General features: G+C 46.3%; 1 protein-coding gene across 1 annotated transcript; it reads left to right on the top strand.

Moving 5' to 3' along the window:
- The first annotated feature begins 6,437 nt into the window (after positions 1-6,437).
- On the top strand, positions 6,438-27,413 carry WDR62 (WD repeat domain 62). Its single transcript, XM_054999275.1, has 29 exons — positions 6,438-6,641; positions 7,469-7,531; positions 8,475-8,532; positions 9,256-9,426; positions 9,716-9,850; positions 10,303-10,485; positions 10,574-10,734; positions 11,310-11,484; positions 11,729-11,866; positions 12,557-12,732; positions 13,289-13,380; positions 13,556-13,681; positions 14,044-14,111; positions 14,297-14,418; positions 14,968-15,043; positions 15,342-15,453; positions 16,660-16,723; positions 17,109-17,234; positions 17,348-17,484; positions 17,909-17,961; positions 18,755-18,958; positions 19,708-19,856; positions 20,170-20,246; positions 22,612-22,749; positions 23,127-23,253; positions 23,335-23,431; positions 24,188-24,254; positions 25,134-25,219; positions 26,833-27,413. The coding sequence occupies exons 1-29, from the start codon at positions 6,553-6,555 to the stop codon at positions 27,097-27,099; spliced, it is 3,537 nt and encodes a 1,178-aa protein (XP_054855250.1). The 5' UTR covers positions 6,438-6,552; the 3' UTR covers positions 27,100-27,413.

The following is a 27,413-nucleotide window of genomic DNA, read 5'->3' as shown; positions in this document are numbered from 1 at the left end:
GTTAGTTAATGTAGTTAATAAAAAGAATAAAAAATCTTTAAAAAAAAATAATGTATACCACGTTGGCTGTACTGCAGGTAATGTCTCAACCGTATTTGCCTGCCTGTCATGGTAATTCTGAACACCTTGCCATCTGCTGATAAAGCACAAATATTGCACCTCCCACATTTATAATGCCCCACAGGTTCCTGATGGTTATGTTTATTTGTTTTAAATTCTGCGTGCACCAGAATGTCCCTAATAGCTGGCATGTAACTGCATCCTGGAATTTTATCAAGATGCCAGCGTCTTTTGATTATGTTGCTATGTATTTATGGCACATTGGCACTTTAAGTGAATTTGAATTTGCTTGACTTACTGCACTTTATGCAATAGAAATTCATTATCTTTGTAACCTTTTGCAATATTTATTCGTTACTGGTTATTTGAAGTATTGTCACGGGAGGGCTTGGCCCTTGGTATCAGCTACTGTGGCTCATACAGTCAGTGGCTTTTGCCCCAGTCTCTTGAGGAGTGAGTGACATAACACCTGCTCCATTCTCAAATGACTTTACGTTTTAACTTTGCATTTACTTCTGCTGAGGTGTCTGCAGGATGCAAGAGAGCTCAGGTAAGGCTTCAAACCCGAAGCTAGGAATGGCTCCCCAGAACACCCCGCCCTTCCTTTCAGGATTCCTTTTCATCCGTCACCACATCTTCCTTCGTCATATTCTTTGGAAGTTAAGTGGCTCATCTCTCTTTTAAGAAGGCTATATTCCTATAAGACACACCCTCATGCAACACAGTTTTTTGCACTCATACAGCTGCACCTTGGGGAGCACTTTTATGCTGCAAAGAAGTAAACTTGTCTTTTCCTGTTGTCCCTTATTTTCTGTCAGCTGGGGGATGGTTCTTCTCTACTTTGCTGCTGTATGCAGGCAATTTCTTTAAAATGTGATGTTAAAAATAAAGGTTGTTTCTATGCACATCCCAGAAAGTCCCATTAAATCATCTATCTGCATTTTTAAAAAATCTGCATTTTAAAAATTACCTTCAGAAGATTTGTCTTTCTGGCTGTGAGTGAACAAGTTTGACAGATATTGTCAGTAGCTGTAAACATACCTGTTTCAGTATCTGCAACGAGAGCGAAAAGTTGTTTCCCTCCCCAGCAGCCATGCTGGTCTCCAGGTGCCGACCTCCAGGTAGTGCCTGGAGACCTCCCAGACATATTATCGTTCCACTGGGCCTGTAAGACAGAGCTGTTCCGCCAGGCATTTGGTGGCTGAAGGGGGCGGTGCCATGTCGGCCTCTCACCTTTGGGGTGGGGGAGGGTTCTCCCCACCACTGCACTTTGTTAATTTGTTTTATTATTTGTAGATTGATTTTAGTTCTTGTTTTTATCGATTTTAACTGTTCACCGCCCAGAGCCCCTGGGGATGGGCGGTATATAAATTGAAAAAATAAATAAATAAATTACAACTGATCTCCGGACCTCCGTTCCCGTGGAAGAAACGGCTACTTTGGAGGGTGTTTTCTGTCATTCTACCCAGCTGAGGTTCCTCTTCCTCAAAGCCTGCCCTCCCCCCGCAAATCTACCCCCCAATTTGCAGGAATTTCTCATTCTGGCGCTGGCATGTCTAAGAGCAGCGGAATCAGAGTCCAGTGGGCACCGTAGTGACCGACGAGACTTCCAGGGTCTGATCTACGGGACCTCTGGACGTGTGGCGACATGCCTCTGGGTGGGGAGGTAGGGTTGCCAACCTCAAGGTGGGGCCTGGAGCTCTCCCAGAACTACAGCAGACCTCCAGAGTACAAGGATCAGTGCCCCTGGCGAAAATGGCTGCTTTAGAGGGAGGGCTGTATGATATTATACCCTGCTGAGGTCCCTCCCCCCTCCAAACCCTGCCTTCCCCAAGCTCCACTCCCCCCAAACCTCCAGGCATTTCTCAGCCCAGAGTCTGGCAACCCTATGGAGAGATGTTATACCTCCGAGTCGCAATTTATCCCATAGCACATCAAATCGTCCAGCTGGCTCTGTGCTAGGTGAAGGAGCCGCGTCGCATGCAGCAGGTGTCTGAAGGACTTAAAAACGACTCATTGAACAGAGCGTTTCTAATTCGTTAGGGTTGCCCCAACCTCCTGGAATGACAGCCGGTCTCCAAGCCACAGAGATCGACTCTCCCGAGGGGGAAGGGGCAGCTTGGGAGGGTGGCCTCTCTGGCATTCCCCCACCCAAGTCTCCAGGAATTCCTGACCTGGAGCTGGCAACCATAGGGACTCAGAACTCTCTCCCCCGCTCCCCTTTATGCCAGCTACCTCTGCATCCGTCAGGAGTGGGGGGACCACAGGCCTAGGGTGGGGGGGGGCGTTTGGGCCGGCTGGGGGTTCGAGGGGCCTGCCCCCTCAGAGCGAGAGCGCCCGTCCATGCCCGAGGCCGCCACCAGCAGGCGCGTCCCGGAGAAGCGCACCGAGGGCTCCGATTGTGACGTCACAATGCCGGGCGTGACGTCACAATGCCACTGTCTCTTCTTAGAATGCCACTTTAGTATCTTACTTCTGTGGTCTGCTTAGCTCAGTATTACCTTCCCAGTCTCCACCCCCAATATTTCCAGGAATGTCCCAATTTGGAGCCAGCAGTCCTACCACTCCTTTAATCCAATGTTAATACTATGAATCCAGTTTCAGATAGGCCAGCCACGTTGGTGTGGAGCGGAAGAGCAATTTGATTTCCAGGGTTTGCGCTTTCACGAGTCAAAAGTCCCTTCATTAGATACAAGGAGTGGCAAAAGACAGAAGTCTTTATAATCCAGGCAGAGGATTGGAGTGGTATTGTCAGTGTCAGGAAGCTAGCTATAATACATGTTGTAATCAGTTTGATACAGCTGTAAAATGCTAGTTTTACAGAAAAATTCTATGTCTGAATTCAACCCTGGGGGATTCATTGTTTCAGATCTAGAAATAAACTCAATTCATGCAGTCTTGTGTTGTAATTTTTGAGGTTTCTCTGCTTGAGAACTGCTACTCTTGTGTCAGTGATGGAATGCCCTGATTATCTGGGGTCTTCTTCAGGACTTCAGGAAATGTTCCTGAAACTCTAATTTGCAATGCCTCACCCTCTGCCTGGATTATAAATATTCTCCTTTTTTTTCACTCCGAGTCCTATCTGAGAGAGGGCGCTTTGATTTTTGAAAGCTCCTACCCTGAATATCTAGTTGGTCTTTAAAGTGCTACCAGACCCGAACCTTGCACTATGAATCTAGAGATTTTCATTCTAAACCTTACATGAATGACGATGAACAATGGAAATAAAATTAATTTTCGAGACAAGACTGAACCTGACAGGGCTCGAACCCGGGATCCTGTGGCGTGGGCGTGACTTGATAGGCGGGGCTGACAGAGTATTGCGGGCACGCGGCGGCTTCGCGGGAGGTGGGCGTTGGCAGCCAACCGTTCGTTCTTATTGGCCGGGCTGCCCGCAGAGTTGACTGACGAGGAATCGGCCCAATGGCAGGAGAGTGGCAGTTTTCCGCGCGCAGCTCGGGACGGTTAGCGGCGGCTGAGAAGAAAGTCGCGACGCGGGAGGGCGTCTGGAGGGCCTCCCAGAGGCGGGAGAAATGGCCGGTGGCGGGGCAGGCTTCTACGCGCCCGCCACAGGCTCCGGGGCGGACTCGCCACCCCTCCTCAGCCTGAGGCGAAGGTCGAAGCAGCAGGAGCCGGAGGAAGCGGTGAGGGGCGTGGCCAGAGGCCGGGCGGGAATTAAGAAGGGGCGTGGCCTACGAAAGCTGGGTGGACCGGGGGAGTGGTTAAGCACGCGCATGGCTGTGGGCGTGGCCAAGCAGTTTGAATGAGCCGGGAAAGGCCCCGCGTGGGGTTTCTGGTTTATTTCTTTATCCCGTTGACAGCTAGAACCCCGCTTCTGTGTGGTGCAGTGGTTAGAGTCTCTGAGTAAGCTCTGGGAGAACCGGCTTCCGATCCTCCCTCCGCAACAATGCTGGCTGGGGGACTGGAACAAAGCCTCACTCTCTTTCTTTGCTCTACCTCGCAGCGTTGTTGTGAGATAGACCGGGGTAACCATGCATGCCACCCTGCACTCCCTGGAGGAAAGCTGGGATCAAGATGCGTGAGCTGGAGCGGGAGATTCATCTCAAGCATAACTCAAGCTTGCTGCCAGAGCAATAGACTGCTATAGCAGCCCAGTTAGCAGTGCAACCCACTCTCCTGACTTCCTTCAAACGATGCAAAACCCAATTATTCAAAAGGCTTTTGTATTGTAGGGAGGGGGGGGGGTCTCAGATGCTTCACTAATGAGTTAGGGACTATAGACTTCACCACTATGTTGCCTTATCTGTTGTTTTCAGTATGTGCTCTGAAGAGCTACCTGTGCTGCATGTTGTCCAATGTCAGCCCTAGAATTGCTTATGTTCTGTTTCAGCATTTCTTCAACTCTGTATTGAGTTCCAGCTAATGGAGTCTTTGTATACTTGTATCTATTTGCCCTATGGCATTGTTTATGGAAATGTCCTTGATATTGACTCTACTAATCTCACACGGTGTAATCCACCTTGAGTCTCAGTGAGAAAAGCAGACTATAAACAAACAAACAACCAAACCTCCCCCTAACTTTATTCCTCATGATTCAGGGATGAGAAGTGATGGGCTCCAGTGAGGCCCCCGCTATACCAGTCCTCATCAGTTTCTTGTATGAAACAAAAGCAAGATTTGAGTCTAGTAACACCTTATAGATTTCCAGGGCGAGACTCTCAAGTGAAAGCTCTCTTCATCAGATACCAAGGGAGCTTTGACTCTTGAAGGCTCATGCCCTGGAAATCTAGTTGATCTTTAAGGTGCTAGTGGATCTGAATCTTGCTCTTCCACTACAGACCAAAATAGTTACCCACCGGAAACTATCTTGTACATAGCAAGAGAGCCTTGATCTCATCCCATTCCATGCCATGTGCACCACAGGTTGTAGAAGGATATGAGTCCGGTGGCACCTTAAGAGACCAACAAGATCTTCCAAGAGTAACCTTTTGAGAATCAGAGTTCCATTCTTGAGATACAAGTAGGAATGGAGAACCCTGAGCCTTTATATCCCAGCCAAAAGGTGGGCAGTGTGTTACAAGGGAGGGCATCAGAATGTAAAGGTACGATGCAGCTTAATTGATTATTAAATATATTCCGCTCTCCCTGCAGAGCAGGCTTAGAGTGGTTTACATCAAGGTGTAAAAATGGGTAGCATAATAAAAACAATTTCAATTTATAAACCACAGCAGCACTCACATTATTCCTTCCTCACCAAAACCTATGGGGCAGGTGGAGAACTGACAGGTGTTATTACACACTGGGAGGACAATGTCCCCCTCCCCCTGGCAGGAGGCTGGTCAATTAAATGGGAGGAGTGTAGCAAAGGAAGATATTAGGTTGCAGGAGGGGATCCCAAGGCGTATGTGTGCCTAAATTGGGTTTACATTTTATACCTTTTATACCTTGCTTTTCTCATCTGTTAAAAGTTGTTACGCTCTGAATTAAGAGAGCCCTCAAATCCCCAGCATTAATAAAAGAAGCAGTGTTGGCAGGGAATCACTGCTGCCTGAGGGTCTCTCAGTATGGTGACTGGTGTGAATGGAGATACCTAGTTTGATGGCTGAGCTTCCACCAAAGCATGCTTTCAGCTCCTTTCTCAGCACGCAGGGGTGCCCTTGGCAAGCAGTGTGGGATTTACACAACATGACAACGTGAAATCATGGTGTATAGTCATGTTTGACCGTTTTAAACTTTGAACTGTATAAAGTGGTCTGTCATTTTAAAAATAAATAAATAAATAAGCAGCCTTTCTGAAGGTACATGACAAACGGGGATTAGGGTGTAAGTGGATTCATATCGAGGTTTAAGGCTGTCAAAGTCCCATGAAAGTTATGAGGCAAGCAGAAATTCAAAAGGTAAAGCCTTTTCTACATTTACTTTGAATGTCAGGAAAAGCTGGTAAGAGAAGAGAGGGGGCTAATTTCTGCTTGTTGTGCTCCTGAGCTATATACAGGCTACTTGCCAAGGAAAATTGGTTGACACGGTGAAGCCAGAGGGGCTCATTCCACCAACTAGTGGCATTTAGACTTAACTTCCTGTTTTGTTCCAATTGTATTTATTAATTGGAAGCATTTATTCCCTGCTTCACACACAAATATCTGTATGGTGGCTTATACAATAAAAATCAATGCAACAATAAAAGCAGAAAAATGCAATGTAACAGACACAAAATAAAATGGCAACAAGGTAATTAAATAAACAGCAGTGAAGAATAATTTTAAAATGCAGAATCGCTTAAACAATACCATTGATAAGACAGGAATGAAATAAAGCAGCATGCAGTTAAAATAAGGGCCTTATGTGGCAGCGTAGAGAAGCCACCTCCACGCATGTTGATGCTCGTTGAGGGAAACCTGCCTTGGCACTGAGTGAAGATGAGTCATTTGGGTAGAAACTGAGTTCACGCACACATCACATGGGGGAAAAGACAAGCATAGAGTACATACATTGAGAGACTTTACTGCTTTGTTTTTCTTCTTTGGGCAGGTTATGCTTGAGAAAGTGTTGGGAATAACTACCCAAACCAGCAGTGGTTTAACTTGCAACCTGAACACGGGGTACATAGCATATCCGGCAGGGTAAGTTCTTGGCCATCGTAAGAGCATCTAGAAATCTAGATACCTAATAAAGTCCATAAAATGCATTATTAAAACAAATTGAACTGTGCTATGCATTGCACTTGCAATGAAACTGGGGGGGGGATGGGGGCAGAGGTTCTAACCTTATTGGGAGTCTGTTGTAGAGTCTGAAATTCATCAATTTTTGGACTGTTAGGTGCGGTTCTGAGATTATCTATGAGAATTAGCCTGGGCAATAGCTGGGTTTGCTTGCACACGTGTTCTTCGTTCCCTCACCCACAGCTCATTAATTAATGACTTCTACTTCCATAGCAAACTGTAGGATGTCATTTCAGCTGAATCACAAACTATATTTGCATTCTTTCCTCAAAGCCAGGATTAAGCTAGACCTTGGAATTCTCCTATAGCAGAAGACTGTAAACTGTAATTCGTGTTTCAGGCTTAATAACAAATTATCATTTGTCACAAAATAGTAATTTTTAATAATGTCACATGTGGGAGGAGGGCCTCAGGCTTATTCACATAATGACAAACCACATTATGACTGAATCCTGGCTTAAGCAAAAATTGCAACTTAAATCATGCCAGAAGAGCAAGCATTCTTTGCATCTCTCCCTATCCAGTTGTCCCTAAGAGGAAGGGATGCAGTTAAACTTTGTGATATGTCATTTTGTTTGACTGATATGACCATGATACAGAGAATCTTTCATATAGGAATATTCCCCTCATCTGCGAGCTTTTCCAGGTTCTGAAAGCCCTCCTGATTTTCCCCTCTTTTGGTCAGGAGGATCCATTGCTTTTGTAAATGTGTCTTTCTTCCTTTCCAGATGTGTAGTTGTGATTTTAAATCCCAGGAAGAATAAACAAAGGCATATATTTAACACTTCGAGGTACTGTATATTTTCATTTTCTTAGCCATGAATAGTCTTGACTGTTTTTATTCCTAAATAAACATGAGTCCTATAGCACCATAAAGACTAACAACAACATGTTATTCTTGCATCTGTTTTTGTAGGCCAGAACCAACTTTTTTGGAAGCAGTGAGTCCTAAAGTGGCTCCTGGACTACTGGGTCTGTGACAAAGCAGGGGTACAGTTTGTTGGCAGCAGTTGCCCAGGCAGCAGAGGGTTTGTGTCTGGCGTTTGATTGATTAAAACCCATAGAGTTTGTCAATTTAAAAATATCTAATGAGTTAATAGGCCCAAATAAATATATGCTCTTTATTTATTTAGGATATTCCTATGCCGCCTTTTCCTGCTTGAGGCAGCTTACAGTTAAAATCACCACAATAGTAAAAACAAGGACCATAAAAACTATCCATAAACAGATGCAGTTCATTAAAAAGCTGATAAGATTAAAAACCTCTAATTAAAAGTCTGGGTAAAAAGCTGTGTTTTGGCCTGGCACCTAAAAGAAAGTAAAGTAGACACCAGGTGAACATCAAAGGGGAGGGCATTCCAAAGGCAAGGTGCCACCACAGAAAGTGCCCTGTCTCTAGTTGCCACCTGCCTCACCTCTGAAGGCACAGAGAGCAGGGCTTGAGACACAGATCTTCACTGGCTTGAGAGGCCATGTCACTCTGTCTTGGGACAAAGGGTGACATTTAGGTACTACAAGACACTTTGCATCCTTTTCCCCCATTGAGGTTAGCAATTTTTTCTCAGTTCATCACATGTGTTCTGCAGTGATGATGTTTTATGTTTCTGTCATGACACATCTGTTACTTTTTAATGGGCAGCAAGGGTTTTTTGCCACACTAGAGTAGCATGCCTACTTTTATTTATGTAGAGAGAAAATGGAAGATATCCTTTTCTCCGTTTCTCTCTGTTTTAGGAAAACTGTGAGTGCTCTGTCTTTCTCCCCTGATGGGAAATTTATTGTAACTGGTGAGGTGAGTTGCTTCAGGAATTTTATCATGCAAGTCTAACTAAGAACACAAAGAACATGTCTGAGGATGCAGAGGCTGTCCATGTTTATGGCATGCAACTATTGTGGACTGCTTTTCAGCATCTGGACATGCCATTTCTGGTCCCCAGCCAGTCATTTGTTCCAGGCACAGTATTGCTTTAATTGCAGCAGCAAGTGTTCAGAACAAGAGAAATTAGGATTGGGATGTCAGTTTAAGATGTGGAGAGGTAATAGTGATAACTTATTTAATAATTTTTTGATAAATGTAGTTTAACTGTGTTTTTTTAGCACTGTCCTTGTGCTGGGTGTTTGCAGTGTGCTTCTTTCTATTGACTGTGCTTGTCTCACTGAAAGAGGCACAGGCAGTGGCATATGAGTCTTGTTCATTCTTGCATAAACATTGATGGTGTGTCTTTTATTATTACTTAGTTTATTCTTTTAGGGCAAACATTAACTTTGTTTTATATTTTAATGCTAGGACTGGTGCGGGGAGGGATCAGGAAAAGAAAAGAGGGGGGTACTCTCTCTTTCTGAATGCATAAAGCTGCCCGGAAGTCACCTGGTACTTTCCTCTTTGTCACTAACATGCTTAAGCTGGAGGTGGTGAGAGAGCAGAGCTCCATACCCACCTCAGGTTGGCCTCTTGTTCTGGTATTAGACCAAATAAAGCCCAGCCCTTAATTCTGTTCTGGAATCTCCCCTGCAGAATGGACACAGACCAGCAGTCCGAGTCTGGGATGTCGAAGAGAAGGCGCAAGTGACAGAGCTCCATGGCCACAAGCACGGTGTGGCCTGCGTGGCGTTCTCTCCCAATATGAAGTACATTGTCTCGGTAGGATATCAGCATGACATGATTGTCAACGTGTGGGACTGGAAGGTAAGAAACGGCATTGCAGAGAGGCTCCTTGAGCTGTTTGTCCAGAGGCTTGTGATGTAACACTGAAGCTCTCGTGCAGAAGGACCTATATGGAATTTGCAAAATCTGTAATGGGGAACCCAGGAACTGAGAACTGAATTTATTGTGCAGTTGCACTTCCAAATGTTTAAACCCCACAAATCAAGAAGGTGAAATCATTCTTCTGCCTTAATGATAGGTTTCTGTTGAAATTACACCCCTTGTACCCCTTGCAGAAGTTACTAGTGGATGATTGTTTTCTGCCTTGCAGAAGGATATGCTTGTTGCATCCAACAAAGTGTCTTGTAAGGTTATGGCTGTCTCCTTTTCGGAGGATAGCTACTTCGTTACGGTCGGCCACCGTCATGTCAAGTTCTGGTTCTTGGATGTGTCCAAAGAAGTTAAGGTAAGTGTCTCTACATGTGAAGTGGTGCTTTCAAAACAGTTTCCTGGTTTCTGTTCAGGTTCTTCTGGTTCATTCCATTATTGTTTAATTCCTACAGTAAATAGAAGAAGCCTTTCTGAACCCATTCTTTGCAACAGACCAGACTTTGTAACCAGAAAGCTGATGCTCTTAGAGTTTTTACCAAGCCATGAGAGTCTCCCTTTAAACATCCAATTATCCCTTGGATGGATCATGGCCTTACAGATCTCTGTCTGACATTTAACAAATAAATTTGCCACCTTGTTATCAGTTCCTTCCATTAAAAAATAAATAAATTGAGAATTTAGAGTATAGGCATGCGGAGAAGTTTCTTTGTTTTCTGAAAACTTGAAACCTGCAGAGAAAAACTATCGTAATCTTAAAAAAGTATTTTCTTTTTAACGCTTGGGCCTGAAATGTTTTGCTCTTTGCAGATTAAGGAGACTGTTCCACTCATTGGTCGCTCTGGACTTCTCGGAGAGCTTCACAACAACATCTTCTGTGATGTGGCTTGTGGGCAGGGCAAAATGTCAGGCAACACATTCTGCATTTCTTATTCTGGTCTCCTCTGTCAGTTTAATGAGAAGCGCGTGCTGGAGAAATGGATTGATCTGAAGGTAAAGGTTTTCTTCTGCTGCCAAAGATGAGATGTGGCTCCTGCGGCCTCACGGTCTGACTGCTTGCCTGTCTTTCTTCTTCTTTTAGGTACCTCTAGCCAACTGCATCCGTGTGAGTGAAAATTTTATCTTCTGTGGTTGTGCTAATGGAATCGTGCGAATCTTCCACACACACAATTTGCTTTACCTCACTGACTTGCCAAAGCCACACTACTTGGGCATTGATGTTGCCAAAGGAGAAATGTCAAGGTACAAAGCCGTGTGGGACTCCAGGCCTGGGAGCTGGGCTGGGAAGTGCAACATCGGTGCATAAGGATTTGCCATTTTCCCAACCTGCCTGTGAATTCTGCAAGGAGAAAAACAAAATGTGTTGGGTTGGACTTCCAGTTCCCAAACTAGGTGGAAAATAGGTTTCTTGAAGAGCAGTTCCAGCACGCTACCATCCGGATGTTTTTAGCTTCTCTCATGCTTTTCTGTTTGGGATTGAACTGGGCTGGGGATACATATTGTAGAGCAAGGATGTCACTAGACTGGAAACAGATAAGCGGCATCTAGGCAAACCACGCTGCTTAAAGTCCAGCTTGAGCCACGGCAGAGCCAGAGGGAGGGGCTGCCACGCTGCAGTAGACTTAGTGGATCCTCTTCCCAGGTCTGCCTGAACTTCCCTGAGTGTCTGTGGGGCTTTGTTGGCTTTCTCTGGAGCGTGCCTCAGCACTTGCTTGTGTTCTCTGGGGTCATCTGTGTGCTATGGCTCCTTGTTCTGGTAGCCTAAGAGGAATTCTCCCCCCCCCCCTTTTTTTCCCCTCCTCATTGGCTTTCTCAAGAATGGCAGGTGCCACCTGGCCAGACACCATTGCCTTGGCCTTTGATCCCAGCCATCATTGGCTCTCCTGCGTATACAAGGACCACAGCGTGTATATTTGGGACGTGAAGGACACCAGTCAAGTTAGGAAAGTGTGGTCTGACCTCTTCCATAGCTCATTTGTGTGGAATGTTGAGGTGAGGAATGCTTCTGTTTGGAAATAATGCCAAGGTTAAGCACGGGCTTTCAGCAGTGACCAGGGTTTCAAGCGTTACGCTCGGATGAAATGGGTAAACAGCCCTACCCCTTGCGTCTTAGAACTGTGCATCTCAAGGCCCTTTCGCTCCTCTTGCTCCAGGAGGGACAGCTGTCCCATCATACCTCTGGGGGTTTTGTGCCCTGGTTTTCTTTTTCCACTCACACTCCATGCCTCTGTCTTAGGTATATCCTGAGTTTGAAGACCAGAGGGGCTTTTTGCCCCCAGGATCCTTTCTAACATGTTCATCAGACAATACAATTCGGTGTTGGAGTCTGGAAGGCAACGCAGAAGCTGAATTCCAGAAGAACATCTACAGTAACGTGAGCATCACAGAAAGCCAGCCTGGTGTAGCAGGACTGGGGAGGCCCAGGTTCAAATCCCCATTTGCCGTGGAGCTTCCTGCGTGTTTCTCTTTCAGCCTAACCTTCCTCACAGGATTGTTGTGGGGCTCCTCTATCGCTTACATCACTTGCTTTTAGGCTCCAGGCCAAAACAGATCTTTTTCCCCCAGGCCTTTAGTTGAGGGTTTAATCTTACCAGCTTTTTCAAATGATCTCCTGTTTTATAGATACTTTTATGCTGTTTGGATCCAATGTGTTGTTTTTAATGGTTGATTTTATAGTGTTATGTAGTTTTAATGATAAGCTGCTTCCAACAAGAATCTGAAGAGGTGGCATAGAAATGGCCTAAATAAATAAATAATAAACCTATATGCATCGCCCTAAGCTCCTGGGATGAAGGGCAAGGTGAAAATGTGGCCGGTCGAGTCTATTAAGAGGCAGGTGTGGCCTTGGTACAGACTCCAGCTTTGCCCTGTAATTTCAAATCAGCAAGGAGATGAATGTCAGGGTCTGGAAGGTGCCTGAATGATCATCGTTGATGAGGCCTGGCTGAAATGCTTCCCTCCTGGTCTGTTACTGCAGCAGCTCTCCATCTCTTAATTTTCCTTTTGCTCAGTTTTCTTTTAGCAACATGTAATGAAGGTATGCTCTTTGCCCCTCCTTTTAAAGAATTTGCTGAAGGTTGTCTATATGGAAAATAACACCCAGCATTTGCAAGATTCATCCAATGTGCCGGACCGAGGAGAAAACACAGGATATCTGGATGTGAAATCTGGTGTCCGAGTCCTGCAGGTCAGCCCTGATGGCCGGCACTTGGCCTCTGGTGACAGAGCTGGAAACTTAAGGTGGGTCTTCTCTTGTCCCTTCTGGTTTCACCACCTTTCCTTGAATGGTCAGTCCAACTGGGCCTTAAATCAAAAGCTCCCAAATGTTTTCCTTTCTAACAGATGTCTACCATAGTCACTTGAACACTGGTTCTGATTCTTGAACTAGGAGCAGAACTTCCTTTAGCTACGCTGCCCCATTTAGGGCTGCCTTCTTCTGCACCAAAACCCAAATCTTCGACTTCTTGGGGCCGTTTCCAGATGGCTTACCTGCCTCTGGAACGTTGCGCCATCTTGCGGGGAAAACGCGGAATATCGCGTTTTCTCGCGCGAGTTTTGTGCGACGTCGCACAAAACTCGCGCGAGAAAATGCGATATTTTGCGTTTTCCCTGCAAGATGGCGCAACGTTCCGGAGGCAGGTAAGCCATCTGGAAACGGCCTGGGACTAATCTGTACTTACCGACTCTTGCCTTTGGTTCTACAAACCAAACTAGCTTTCAGAAAATGCCACCCTAACCGCAGATTATTTATTTCCCAAAAGAATACAAATTAAGTATGTACATTTGGTTTTTACAGGATACATGAGCTAAAATGTATGGAGGAGGTGATGAAAGTTGAAGCCCATGACTCAGAAGTTCTCTGCTTAGAGTACTCTAAACCAGAAACTGGTAAACTTCACATAATCTGCTCATTTGTAGTGCTGACTTCAGACAAGCTCATGGGACGGAGGTGGGAAGAGCTTATTGCTCCTAGCTGACCGTGGGAACCGTTCTGTACAGTTAAATTGCTTTCTAGTCCTTTGAAATAAGCGTGCAGCTTAGGGATCCTTTTTGCTCTGTGTAGGGACGGCCCTTCTAGCCTCAGCAAGCAGAGACAGGCTGATCCATGTGTTGAATGTGGAGAAAAATTATAAACTAGAGCAGACCTTAGATGACCACTCATCAGCCATAACAGCCGTGAAGTTTGCCGGTAAGTTCCCAGGACTCCTCCAGGAACTGGGCCTCCTTTCCAGGGGCCTCCTTTCAGTTTGTTATATCTTGGGATACTGGGGAAATTCGGTTTCTCTCCTCAGAGTGTGAAAAGCGCTGCATGATTGATGGTGTTTTGCATGCAATAGCGCCAAACATGACTGTCGGGACGTTTTAAATCTCATCAGTTTCAGTCAGAGTCAAGTATGTCTTCCCCTTTCTCTGCTCTTGTGCCGCTTCATTCGGCTTGCACAAGAGACGCTGTGTCAGCTGTACCCAGCATGGGTTTGAGAGCTGGCATCAGCGAGCAAAGGGATCCTTCTGCTGCCCACAATGGCCTCCCCTGTCTTTCTTTCCCTGCAGGAGATGGTGACATTCAGATGATTAGCTGTGGAGCTGACAAAAGCATCTATTTCCGCAGTGCACAAAAGGTGAGCTTGAGCTGCTTGGCATCCAAGAGCCTGTTGCTCACAAAAGGGTCTCTGCCCTCCCCCCACCCACTTTTGTGTCCAGCTATTCACTGCCGATCCACTCCACTTGCTAGAAACAGTTTACAGCACTGGGACAAAGCACTTGTGGTTGTGCCGCTTCAGAGCATCGTTTGCTTTGTCCTCAGGTTGCTGACGGAGTCCATTTTATTAGAACTCACCACGTTGCAGAGAAAACGACGTTGTATGACATGGATATTGATATAACCCAGAAATATGTCGCTGTGGCCTGTCAAGACAGAAATGTCAGGTGAACCATTTGGTGATGTTTCCCCCCTAATAGAATAGGCTTTTGTGCATGCTTGGCTGCCGTGTTCCATGGAACAGTGGAATGGCAGATCTTCCACAAAATCTTGCTAATCTCTAATCCCCCCCCCCGCCCCCCGAGATCTCCAAACTTTTGCCCTTTTCCTCACACCTGTTGTTGTGCACTGTTCCTACATCCATCCTCTTTACTCGTTTATTAATTATTGAGATAAAAACTTGTGCACAATCTCCAGGGAACATTTCCCACACAGACCTCTTTGCAATGAGTGGGAGATGTGCAGGAGCATTCTTGGTGCTAGTTACGTTATCCGGAGACTTCCCAGCTGCGGTACATTTATGTAATCTAAGCACAGGCATTTAGTTGTCTGCATTTAAGTCACATGTCCCAGATAATAAAACAGTTATCTATGTGAGAGAATCACTTTCTGCTTCTCTTTTCAAAAGCTTTATACACAATGCCAAGCGAGCAGGTCTTATCTTGTGTCAAGCCAACAGGCACCCACACACCAAAGTAACTTCTTATCCCCTTCAGGGTATACAACACAGTCAGTGGGAAGCAGAAGTGGTGCTACAAAGGCTCGCAAGGGGATGATGGATCTCTGCTGAAGGTAAACATGAAACTGCCAGAGCTTTGGAAAACTGCCGCGCCAAAATGTGCTTTTTTTCTTGGTGCGCTCCTTGAGTCTGTCGCGTTGCCCCCACATTGCTTGACTTCAGCTTCCACAAAGCAGTGTTGGGGATATTGAGCAGTGCTACAGTCGGCTGAGAGGAAGGACTGATTATGCCAAGATAAGGGGCACAAAGCATTTTGTAAGCACTGTCCCAATGTCCTGTGTTCTTTCCTTTGGTCATTCAACATGTAGCTTGAATGAAAGAAGCGGGGCCTCTTATTTACCTTCCTTGCAGGTCCAGTTGGATCCCTCTGGAACCTTCCTGGCCACCAGCTGCTCGGACAAAAGCATTTCCGTTATCGACTTCCACTCTGGAGAGTGTGTTGCCAAAATGTTTGGGCATTCAGGTGTGTCTGGCAGCGCTGCTATTCTCTCTCACCCCTGTGTGTAACTTCCTTTGCCTTTTTCTTGCTTGCCTATCAGCTCCCATGCTAAGAGGTGAATTCCCCCAAAGTCCTGCTGTGGGCAGCAAGAAAGGAGCCAAAATTCAGCAAGAGCATTTGCTGGGTCCCTTCTGTTAACCTTTCTATGGGAATTCTGGCTCTGTGGTGCAAAGGCTCACTGCTGCTCCTGAGGTTAAATGCAGGTAAGACGTGGGAGATGCAGGCCTTGCCTTTTGCAGCAACTTTGTTGTTCAGCCTCTTGAGGAATGTGAGCTTCTCCCCACTTGCTGCAGTGGGCAGTCCGTGCAGTCACCTACATCCAATCGGAGGCAGGAACAAGCTCAGCAAGGAAGAGCGGGATTACCTGCAGTTCCCAGCCATAGGTGAAGAAGTAATACTCATCTTGTAGCTTTTTGAAATTTTCTTTCATCACCTTCCACGTATCGTAGTTCTTTTTAGGGTGAAGCCTGAGGAACCTTCCTCATAGATGCATTCTTCCCTCCCCTGCCGTCAGTTTTGACGTGAAGGTTCACAATCTCCAGCCTTTTCCCTTTTGTGTGGTTTAGTAGGCAAGAGGGGAGAAATGCTTCTTCGCGACAGGAAAGGGTGGACAAGGGAGCACACTGTGATCTGCATCCTGTTTATAGAAATACATGTGCCTCCTTGTGAGTAGGCACTTTTGAATGTCTTTATGTTAACTGCCCACCTGTGGTAAATGGGCTTTGCGTTATTAGGGTACAGAACGATTGCTGCCTTGTGCCCCCTTTTCTAAAATACTGGGACTCAAATCTTGGCAATCCCACAGAATGTCATGGAAGCTGTGAACTAGAGAGAAGGAGCCACAACTAGCCTTCACCTGAGTGTTGGGAGAGAGGCCGTCTGCGCTTATTCCCAGCCACTCTTTTCCACTGCTTTACGTTGTTTAACAATGCTGAAAATAGCCGGCAAGCTTGGTTCAGAATGAGACCAGCCCATTTCCCAAGTCCCGTGCTTCTCAGTGCTCACCTTTCCCTCTGTTATTCCTTTTTTTCCATGCCATTTATCTTGCATGCCATTTCTGGTACCTCAGAAAACTTGTTCCTGGGCTTGTCTGTGGACATTGTCCAGTTAGCAAGCTTGAATGCCTGTTAACTTGTTTCTGAAAGTCTGTCTGTCTCCTTTATGTTCCAGAGGTGGTTACAGGGATGAAGTTTACTTACGACTGCAAACACTTGATCACCGTCTCAGGAGACAGGTGGGCCATTGGAGTTACATCAGATGTCTGTGAGGCTTCAGATGTAGGCAGGAAGGTGTGGGAAACTATTTGCTTGGATGTAGTTCAGAAGAACTCCTTGGCGTCTAAGTAGTCTCCAGGGAAGAGAGCCTGGGGGCTTCCTAGCAGAGCGTTGGCGTACGGGCAACACTCTTGGATCCTTGGACAGAAAAGAGCAGTGGAGGGCTGGATCCTAGGGATCCATGGCGTGTAGCCCTCTGCTGCTGTTTGCTGCCTGGGAATCCAGAAAGGTCCTTGTGCTGGAGGAAAGTGCCACCACTAGCAGACCAAATCTGCAGGATACAGCCGAGAGGGGTGAAAATTTCAGCCTTGTGAGCCATGTTCTTCCCTCCCTTCCCTCGTCCAGTTGTATCTTTATATGGCATCTTAGCCCGGAAATTACCACCAGCATGAAACAACACTTGATGGAACTAGATCAGGTCCAGCAGCAGAAGAAGAGAGCCAGAGAACAGGCGTGGTCTCCACCGGTCAGGTACTGGGCCAGCCTGGTGCTCATGGCCTTGGGGCAAAGCCCCAATAATCCCTCATGCTGGGGTGACTCAGCTGCAGTCACGGGACATGAGAGACCTCTTTAACTTCCTGCAGGCGGGAAATCCGTGTTACCATGCCAAGTGGAAGCACTCCCCGTGGTGCTGGTCTCCCTCCTGACTCCGACACTGAGGATGAGCAAGAGGAGGAAGAAACAGCCGTCCAGACTCCCACCAAAGAGGACGCGGACATGGGTATGGGGGCAGCTGGAAGGGGGATGGGAGCAGGGCTAAGCATGGAGGCAGGCATGGCCCTGAACAGAGAGCAGGCAGGCATGGCCTTGCATAGGGACTGCACCGTTAAGACCTGAATGGCTGTCTGCTCTCCTCCTGCCTAATTTAAGTTTGTTGAGGCCTCAGGAGAAAAAGGAGTTGGATCGCTTTAGGTATCCTTAATGTCTGTGCTCAGCTTTTAAGATTTTAAGAATCTCTTGTGGTGGTTTCCTGAACTTAGAAGGCAAAACGTTATAGCCCAACTCTACTTCAGAGCATTTCCCCTTTAAAAAAATGATTATAATGTGAAAAATTGTTCCTGTTTGCTGACATCTCTTGCCTTTCTCAGCGACATGTCGAACGTGGCTGTCCGTAGCTCACGCCAATGTTTTCTGCCACTTTCCAGGTCCTCCTTGTATCCTCACCAATGGCAGAATGCCTATGTGGGCAAAGAGACTGGTAAGTAGGATATTCTGACCGAGCTGCCTCATAAGGCCAAGGAGATACCGAGGTATCGTGCAGGACAGAATAGCCCAATGGGGGACAGCTGGTGTGGGTTCATGTCCCAGGGCTGGGGTACAGGGAGCTCCACTGCTGGTCTTTTATCTTTGGCTTACCCACTCAAGCACTCCAGATTTTCTCCCCTCTTTTTCTCCCCTTAAGCACGATGTGGTTGCCAACATTATATCCAGTGTCAAGGCTTGTCAGAGTTCCCTTTCAACTCTGCTGTGAAGCTAACCAGGTTTCACTTCAATGCCACTGGAAGGCTGAATTGCAGTCTGGGGGGATCAGATGGGACGTAGATGTTTTAAATAAGTAAACGAGGGCTGCCCACGAGACTCTGCAATCCAGAAGGCAGCGACAGCGGAGGGAGTTCTGATCCCCCTACCGACAGCGGTTAAGTAGCTGGGATGCACCAGGCCAAATTTTGCTTGAATTCCTTGAAGCAACAGCAGAGGGCCCACTTGAGAGAATGCGAGCTGATGTTTAGATCCAGAAAAGAGGACAATGCCCCAGGAGACTAGCCCCTTGGGCGTTCAAATAATAAAACTTGGTGCTCTCTCAAGTGGGTGCAAATTTGCTTGTAGTCAAATCCTTGCAGAAGATGTAACTGAAATCTTGGCTGGCTCTTTGTCTTACAACAACGCATCACGCATCCTCCAGCCCCAGGCGCTGTGTGTGATCCTTTTTCTTTCTTGATATTTTTTTATTTACTCAAATGAAATCCCTGGACATTGTCTTCTCTCTCTAGCTTGGTGAGGTAGATAACTCAGACAGCGCAACTATATCCTCCAAGGTGAGTTATCAGCCACAAGGACGATGGGCTGAACGTGCTGACCGAGAACCGATTAAAATTCTGCTGGACCTGGATCTTAGTTATTTCACCCCAATTAAAAATGACAGCATGAGCGACATAGAGCTGGAGCCACAGAACCTGGACCGGCTGCTCTTGCAGGTGAGAAGCATTTCCTTTTGTGGTTCACAAATTGTTTTGTAGAGGGCTGTCCCGCGTCGCCCCCCAGCCTGAGAACCACATCAGGTTTCTTTTCAGAGCCCTCGGACAGAGTCCCAAGGCCCACTGAAGAAGAAGTCTCACGGCAGCAAACCCCCTTCTCTCTGGGGAAGTCCAGCCGAGAGAGTGCGGCTCCTCACCCCTGCCCAGACAGCTCTCATGCATTTGCACAGGGTGGGCAGAGGAGACCCTCCGGGTGGATTGTGCCCCAGCGGATCAGCTCTGCCTTCTGCCTCCCTCACTACTCTTAATGGGACCCAAGCCGGCTGTGGGAGGCAGTCCCCTGTTGCTCCTCTCCTACTAAAGCTGCCTTATATCGAGTCAGGCTGTTCTGTCAAGCTCAGTATTGTCTGTTCTGACTGGCAGCAGCTCTCTGGGGCTTCAAGCAGGACTTCATGCCTGCAAAGTATGCATTCTGCCACTCATCCCATAGCCCTTCCCAAGCAGTCTTTTCTGCAAGGCAGGTGGTTTTTCCCCCCATGATTAAAAAACCAGTGGATTAATTGATCAGCCCTTGGGGCCAGTTATTGACTATCAGCATATTTTGGAAACCTATACTGCAGCCCTCATTTTCAGGTTCTGAATTCCTGCATTACTTGCTATCTGCCCTCGAGTCCTCTTAATGTCTGTGGGCAAAGTGTGAATTCATTTCATTCTTAATGAAAATAATTGTCTTTTTATATCTCTTGCAGACAGAGAGCTCCCCTAGCAACACGACTGAGGACTTAAAAGAGCTAGACCTGACTTCAGAAGATGAGGCCACTCAACAGCTTGAATCCTTCAAAGCAGGCCGAAATGCCCAGTCTGTGCAGACAAGCAATGATCCTGCTGAGGCAGAGAGGTTAGTTGTTGCTGCATGCCTGGGGCTTCAACCCAAATAATCTAGAAGGAAGTTCCATTGAACCTGGTGGGGCTTCCTGGTAAGTGAACATGTTTGACGGTCATGGGCCCAGGCCCTGGGGACCCTCTTCTGCAGAAGGATCAGTCGCTGGTGGCAGTTGATTTGCTTGAGGTCTGACGGTAGCAGTAAACTACAGGGTAGAACATTTTACTGCCTCTGCCCACTACACCTCAGCCCTTGAATTCAATAAGCTTGAACCAATGAAGTAACCCTTTTCCAACAAGCACTGGGACTTCCATCTCTTCTTTGAAAGGAAACCGGTGAAAGACTTGCCTCTTCAGCTGACTTTTCAGAAGGATCTGGATTCGGGTTTTGGCCAACCACAGGAGGGTAAGGTTTTGAAAGATGCCTTGCTCGTTCTGGGCATTCCCTCCCTCACACTTGTGAACTCCTGCAGACTCTATTCGAGACCAAAGAGCTGACAGCATCAGGAGTTCACCTGATTCCTGCTTGATTCACTGAAGCACACTTGCCAAGGTCCTCTGAGCCAGAGAAGGGTCCATGTAAACGTGTATGCTGATGGCTGTAAATTTCTTAATCCCACGAGAGGATGCAGAGAGCAATCTATTAGCAGAGTCATCCTAACCCTTATAAAGATGATCCTGCTACCTAAACCATGGGAATGGTTCTCCTCAGACGATACCGCCCCCCCCCCCTCAAGAAAGAACCCACACAAAAGCTCTGGACGATAGTGAATGAAGCAGCAATACAACCGTGTAAATAAATGCAGATTTGCATATAACACAATGTAACATGTCACACTGAGCAATAAATACAGGTACGGCACATAGAATATGAAGGTATTCATACAGTGCAAAGACTTGTTTTGGAACAAACGTCCCACTGAATATTGCATCTAAATATAATTAGAATACACAAACACACAGTACAGTCATTACAAAAAGTCTTCTATAGTCCGTAGAAATTATCCTCTGCGTTAAAGTGCAAAGTGCCTATTACAATAAGAAGCCGGAGGTGGAGAGTGGCAATGGGCTAGTATATCCTTTCACAGTCCAAAAATTAAATTAGTTCCAAAAACGCCGACGGGAGTATGCTGGCAGATTTCAATTAACCCGTTTCGTGAGTAAACAACTCACTTCATCTTGGGCATGAACATTTCGGACCGGACCCACTGTGAACATAAATTACAATCAACGCTTGTATCCATTATACATCGCTTATATGAATTTATACAAAGTTTCATAAAATATATCCACTCACAGTGTAGTGCAAGCTCCGTCTACCCTCTCCGGCAGCAAATGAATCAGGTGGTGCTAACGGACTCATGATTAGTAAATTAATTACTGTGTATATATCAATTGTTCTTAATCCTTGATATATGTTCTTGTATTCTTATCCTGAGCGGGCGGGTGGTACTGCCTATATATAACAAGGGGCACTGGCATTGTATAATATATACCACATTGGCTGATTTACAATTTGTAAATCCATGTCGCAGGGGTGTGAGGGTCGGTAAAATCCGATCCAATCCTACCATGTGGCCACATACATTACATGTGCCACATGCGAAATGGCCCTTAGGCATGTTAGGACGCGGTGGTGCATTTGAAAATTCGGACCTAATTAAAACGGACCTAAAAAGAACGGGGTCCTAGAGGCACCCCTGGTCGGTCACTTTCATGACTGTAAACATACACATCATGACTTTAAGGTCTCCGTCCTTGAACATTTGGACTGCCCGTATGCTTCAGACATAAATAAATCACTCATGCGGTTGGAGTCTAAATGGATTTTCCAACTCAATACCCTCTCACCGCATGGATTGAATTTAGAGATTATCTACTCTTGCTTTCTATGAAATTTGGTATCGGAGGCTCTACTATAAGTAGTGATGGTTTCACAGACCTTCCTCCAGCTGGAACCTACTTAGATATAATTAAAGTTGGAATTGGCCCCACACAATTGATATATACACAGTAATTAATTTACTAATCATGAGTCCGTTAGCACCACCTGATTCATTTGCTGCCGGAGAGGGTAGACGGAGCTTGCACTACACTGTGAGTGGATATATTTTATGAAACTTTGTATAAATTCATATAAGCGATGTATAATGGATACAAGCGTTGATTGTAATTTATGTTCACAGTGGGTCCGGTCCGAAATGTTCATGCCCAAGATGAAGTGAGTTGTTTACTCACGAAACGGGTTAATTGAAATCTGCCAGCATACTCCCGTCGGCGTTTTTGGAACTAATTTAATTTTTGGACTGTGAAAGGATATACTAGCCCATTGCCACTCTCCACCTCCGGCTTCTTATTGTAATAGGCACTTTGCACTTTAACGCAGAGGATAATTTCTACGGACTATAGAAGACTTTTTGTAATGACTGTACTGTGTGTTTGTGTATTCTTGTATTGTAAAATTATATTGTAAAGTTATTATAATTGAATTGTTGCACTTTTGCACTATTGCACTTTTTCACACTTTAAAAAAGAAAAACATATTTTTGAAGTTCCCCGGCTTGTTTTTTGTAACTATAATTGTTAGTCTGGGGTTGCCCGCAGTTTTGCCTTCTAAATATAATTAAACAATAAATACGACTTTTAGCAACTTCCCTAGGCCCTTGACTCATTTTGCACAAGAACGTCTTCAGATAACCATGCTCAGATCAGTCATTCCTGTTTGCATGCTGAGCTCATCTCTCAGCCTCTTTCTCTTTCCTTGGTTTTAGACCAAGAGTCTGTAGTTTCAGAAGTCGAAGCAGAAATTACTGACCTGGATGAGAAAAGCAGCTCTCTGCCCCAAACTCCAGAGCAAGAGAAATATCTCAAGCACCATTTTGAGACTCTGGTTGATGCCGAGACTGAAGGTACCGCATCCTGCCCAGGAACTGTGGAAGTAATTCACCTCCAGTGGCCTGCTGCAGGCTCCATTGCGAGACGAGTGCCAGCTGCTTGACAAGGAGCCATTTGGAAGCCCTTGGGATGTGTTTAGATTGGATTTCAGTAACGCCCTGGAAGAGCAAGCCCCCCCCCCCCTCGTTTGGCCCTCCTGGAGACTGATGCGTTTGCTGAGAACGGCCCCAGAGGGACAGCCTTCACCGTCCCACTGCCACCACCTTCTCCCCATTGAACCCTTGCTGGGGAGTCCTAGACCTTCATGCATCCCGGGTGGGAAGGCCAATGGGCAATCTGCCTCTCCTACACCAGAACTCCAGAAAGCTCTTCTCTCTCCTTTTCAATACAGAAAAGTTTGATGGCAACTTAAAGGACCTGAAGCCACCTGAAGATGAAGATGAGGAGGCCGCCTTGTTTCTCAACCCTCGCCTGAGCATTTCTGCCAGATTTCTCTCACGCTGTCAAAAAAATAGCAGGTCGAGGAAAGCTCTTTTTAAAAATCAACAATGTACAGTAATCTGAAAATTCATGTTAAGGCTGTGCTTGTTTTTACACAGGCTTCCAAGGAACCGTCAGCCTGCGCAGCCTACTTCAGGTGTTCCAGAGCAGGTTAAGGAAGAGATGCCACTGCCCAGAGAGCCCAAGATGTCAGAAGTAGGTTGATCTACTGCAGTGGTGCTCACTCTGCTGCTCACAGACAGCCACATTCACAATTACTGTCAACTCAAAGAGCCAAATTTACTTCCGCCCCTGGCATGAGGCCTGCACCTCAGGGAGGCTTGCAGCTTCTCCATTCCTCCAGCAACAGCTGTTTCAAAGTGGAAACCCCCTGGCGACCACAAGCCCCTCCACGCAAGGGCCTTGCCTGCTTCTCTGAAACATGGGGCAGTTGCCTATTGGGGAACAGTGCTTAGAAGAGCCATAGGTGGCTCCTAAGCCCCTGAGTATCACGGATCTATGGAATCCTGAATGAACAGCGGTGTTGTATTATTATGCATTGCAGCCCTTGACATGTAGTGGCCACTGGAGAGCTGCTGTCATTGGGCTAGATTGGCAGTGGTCTAACTTGCGATTAGGAAGCTTGCTCACATGGCATGAATGTCAGAAAGATCCCTCCCATGAAGTTGCATGATGGGGGAAGCACATCTATATCACAAATTGAAGGTCTGAGTACAAGTTAATTGCTTCCTTCAAAGACCTCTGGGAACTGTAGTTTTTGTGAAAGGTCCCGAGACATTCGTTACAGATCCCAGGCATCTCTGTAGAGTGCTGGAATGCATGAATGTGCTAGCATGGCAATGAGTGGGCATTTTGTAAAGAAATAGACTGAGGATATTCTTTCTTAAAATATTCATGTGGCAGCTAGAGCCCTTGTGGGTTGACTTCTGACTGTGAAATAATGGTTTTTAGAAACCGCCGGAGGGATGTCTATTTGAATTGAAGGACAAGCTGGATACTAAAACATGCAGCGCTTCAGGTAAGCAGCTTGGCAGGGATTTGGGGGTTGGTCGTCTGTGCCATGTTGCCTAAAGGCGGGCGGGGGGCGGGGGGGACCTTTGCTTTCTGTAGTACCAGATGATTACCCCAAGAGAAGATTGATTTGATCCTGCACCTCACTTCTCCCCTGTAACTGAAATGCTTCCCCATGCTCTTCTAGAGTCCCTTTCTGCCTGTCATGGACTCTTCGGTGGGGCTGCCTTTGAAAAAGTCCAGAAACTTCAATTGGCACATTATGCAGTGCCAGAAACACTAACCAGATTATTTGCACTGGCATCCACTGTTTCCAGGCCGTGTTGGGTGCTACTTGTTGACTTATTAAAATCCCTACACGGTTTGCAGTTAGAGTACCTGAAAGAATTCCTCTGCCCTTCTGAGCCCAGGTTTTAGATTAGTTGGGGGGGGGGGTGGTGGTGGTGTGTGTGTGTGTGTGTGTGTGTGTGTGTGAGAGAGAGAGAGAGAGAGAGAGAGAGAGAGAACCTGTCTGTATGTGAGATAGAAGTTCGCTGGTGTCCAAGCCGGGACCTTCTCAGCCGTGGCTTCCAACCGTGCCACACCTCAGAGACTGGTCTCCTCCCTCCTGTTCTTTGGTGGGATCTGAAAACTCGCCTGTTCCGTCGGGTCTTTGATGGGGCACGGACGTTGTTTTTACAGATTTGTATGGCTGACTCGTTTTGTCAGTTTTTGTTTATCGTTGCTGCTGTGGGTGCTTTCTTTATATTTTAGCTTTATTGTTTTGCTCGTTCTTTTTTTATAGATTGCAAGCTGCTAGGAAGCTGCAAGCTGCTCTTTTGATATAAATGGCAGGATATAAATGATCTAAACAAAAAGATAAATTAATCCTCTTTTCTGTCCTTAGAATCTCAGGTTCTTGTTGAAAGCTTTGAAATGAATCTGCAGTCTTTGTGCTCCAAATTTCAAGAAACTTTGCAACTTTATGATCAGGTAAGACACAAGTCAGGTAGGCAGCAATATGAGTTTTGGGTTTCTCACCTGAGGGGATAGCTGCCCCGGTCCTCCCATTTGTTCTGGGGTCTGGAGTCATGAATTCCAGAGTCAGCTTAAATAAAATTGTTTATTCGTTTAAGGAGTGTTTGCAAAAGTATAAAGCACTCTTATGCAGGCAACAGGCATAAAACAAAGAAACCCTGTTGGTGCTACATAAAATCTGCCTATCTAAAACTTAAAGAGTTTGCTACCTAAGCACCTCTGGTTGGCATCCATTCGTTGCTTATCTTAACCATCTGTTAGAATGTGTGCTCCCTCCCATGCCTGGTTGGTCTGGCAGAGGGATATGCCGAGCAGAAAAGAATAGAGGAGAGCCCTGTGTGAACTGAAAATCCATCTTTTCTAGGACTCAGTGTATCACCCAGCAACTCAAGAGCCAATCAGGGCCAAGCTGTTAATTAGCGCTTCAGCTGTGTAGAGAGTGAATGTGGAGCTTCTCTGAGAACAGCCTGCCAAGGTTGCCTCCAGGGGACTCAGCGACTGCTCCGCAGGTGTTTCTAATCAGCCCAGCCACAACATATCTGAGCTAGGCCACAACCTGGCAACACTTGCAGTTCTGAACCGAAGTTCAGCCATCTTGACCAAGACCCTGGCTTCCACTGGCAGTTCCTTACATCATCTTGAAACACTTCATTGGCTGCCAGTTTGTTTTCCTGGCTCCATGCAAAATCTGTCATAACCTGGGACTTGCATACCTGAAGGAAGCCTCTCCCTGTCTCAACCCACCTGCCAGTTGAGGCCCTCCCCGCAAGCTCGTGTGCTATTTCTGTGGAATGGCCTCTGAGAGGAGGTATGGAAAGCCCATTTGCTGCTTAGGCAATGTGGTACCAGAGGGCTTTTTTGCACTCAGCGTAACAGGATTGTTGTTCTAATGACCTTTTGTGGCCTGTTGGCTTTGTTAATTGTGAGCTTTGTACTAGGGCAGGGCTGAATTTGGTATGATGGAATGCTTTTGTTGTACTGTGCGTCTAATTTTGTTGCTAGCAGCTTTGAACCTGATAAAGACTGCAGGATAAAAGATGTTAAATAAATAAGGGTTTTCTAATTGTGTTGGGGAAGGACAGGAAGCAGCTGGCCAGTTTCCTTGATGCTGCACAGTTGTGGCTTGGTAATAACACTAGGATATCTGCTATTGTGTTTCTGTGCAATCAGAATTTCCTTCCTATAGTGTATACCCCATTTTGGTACTTAGTAGCTTGATGATGGTGCTTGCTTGGATAGAGGAGCTCACTGGCCTGTAGGCAAGGCCAGCCCCCTCACAATCTGCTCTGTCTCCCCTTTCCTTCCTGTCCCAGAGAAGTGGGTGTATAGCCAAGAGAGTTTCTGGCTCACTCCCAACACAGGCTTGACAGCTGCAGGGGTAACTTAGTCCTCAGTGCTGGATTTGGCATGGGACTGCTGCCAGGTGCCATCCCCAAAGGCATTCAGATTCTCAGGAGCTGCTCTTGTGATCCTCTGAAGTCTGGATTTGATTGACAGCTCTCAGCAAAGAAAGGTAGCGCTGGAAGTGGAGGATTAAAAGGTTTGTGCTTGTTTACCCTCCCCTGCAGGTTACTTCCTGCAAAGACTGCACCAGAGAAGAGCTCCTCCAGGTAAAGGCCCTGCTGCTGAGGACTTCCTGCTGGATGAAAAGCGAACTGGACTCGAGAGCAGTGAAGGACAGCCTGGATGTGGCAACAGCCACAGACAGCCCCTGCCTGGGGCTGAAACACCTCCAAGGAGGGGAGGCCCACTGTCTTCTGAGACACTACTCTGACTCCCTGCTGAAAATGGTAGAGAAAAAGCTGGATGAAAGGAACAAAGCAGATGTCTCCTGAACCCCTTCCTCCCACACACACGGCGCTCGTTTCTGTGTAACTCCTGAGGAGTTGGCTGTTTGGGGACAAAACTCTGTTCCCCTCTAGCAATCTGTGTGTGTGAATGTGTGTGCTTTTTCCTCCAGAAGCAACCGTGTCCATCCATCTTAGCTTTTTTAAGGGGCCTGATTTCATAAGAAGCATTCTGTATGAGAACTTGTTAAGCAGAAATCTTTGCTTATTCTGAAAGCGTGTTTATGTGATAGACTCTTTTTATCTTGACAAACGTGATGGACTCATTTTATCTTGACAAATACAGTGTGTATTTTGCAAGC

The sequence above is a fragment of the Eublepharis macularius genome, chromosome 15 (genome assembly GCF_028583425.1).
Source record: "Eublepharis macularius isolate TG4126 chromosome 15, MPM_Emac_v1.0, whole genome shotgun sequence".
Lineage (NCBI taxonomy): Eukaryota > Metazoa > Chordata > Lepidosauria > Squamata > Eublepharidae > Eublepharis > Eublepharis macularius.
This window is presented reverse-complemented; position numbering and strand designations above follow the sequence as displayed.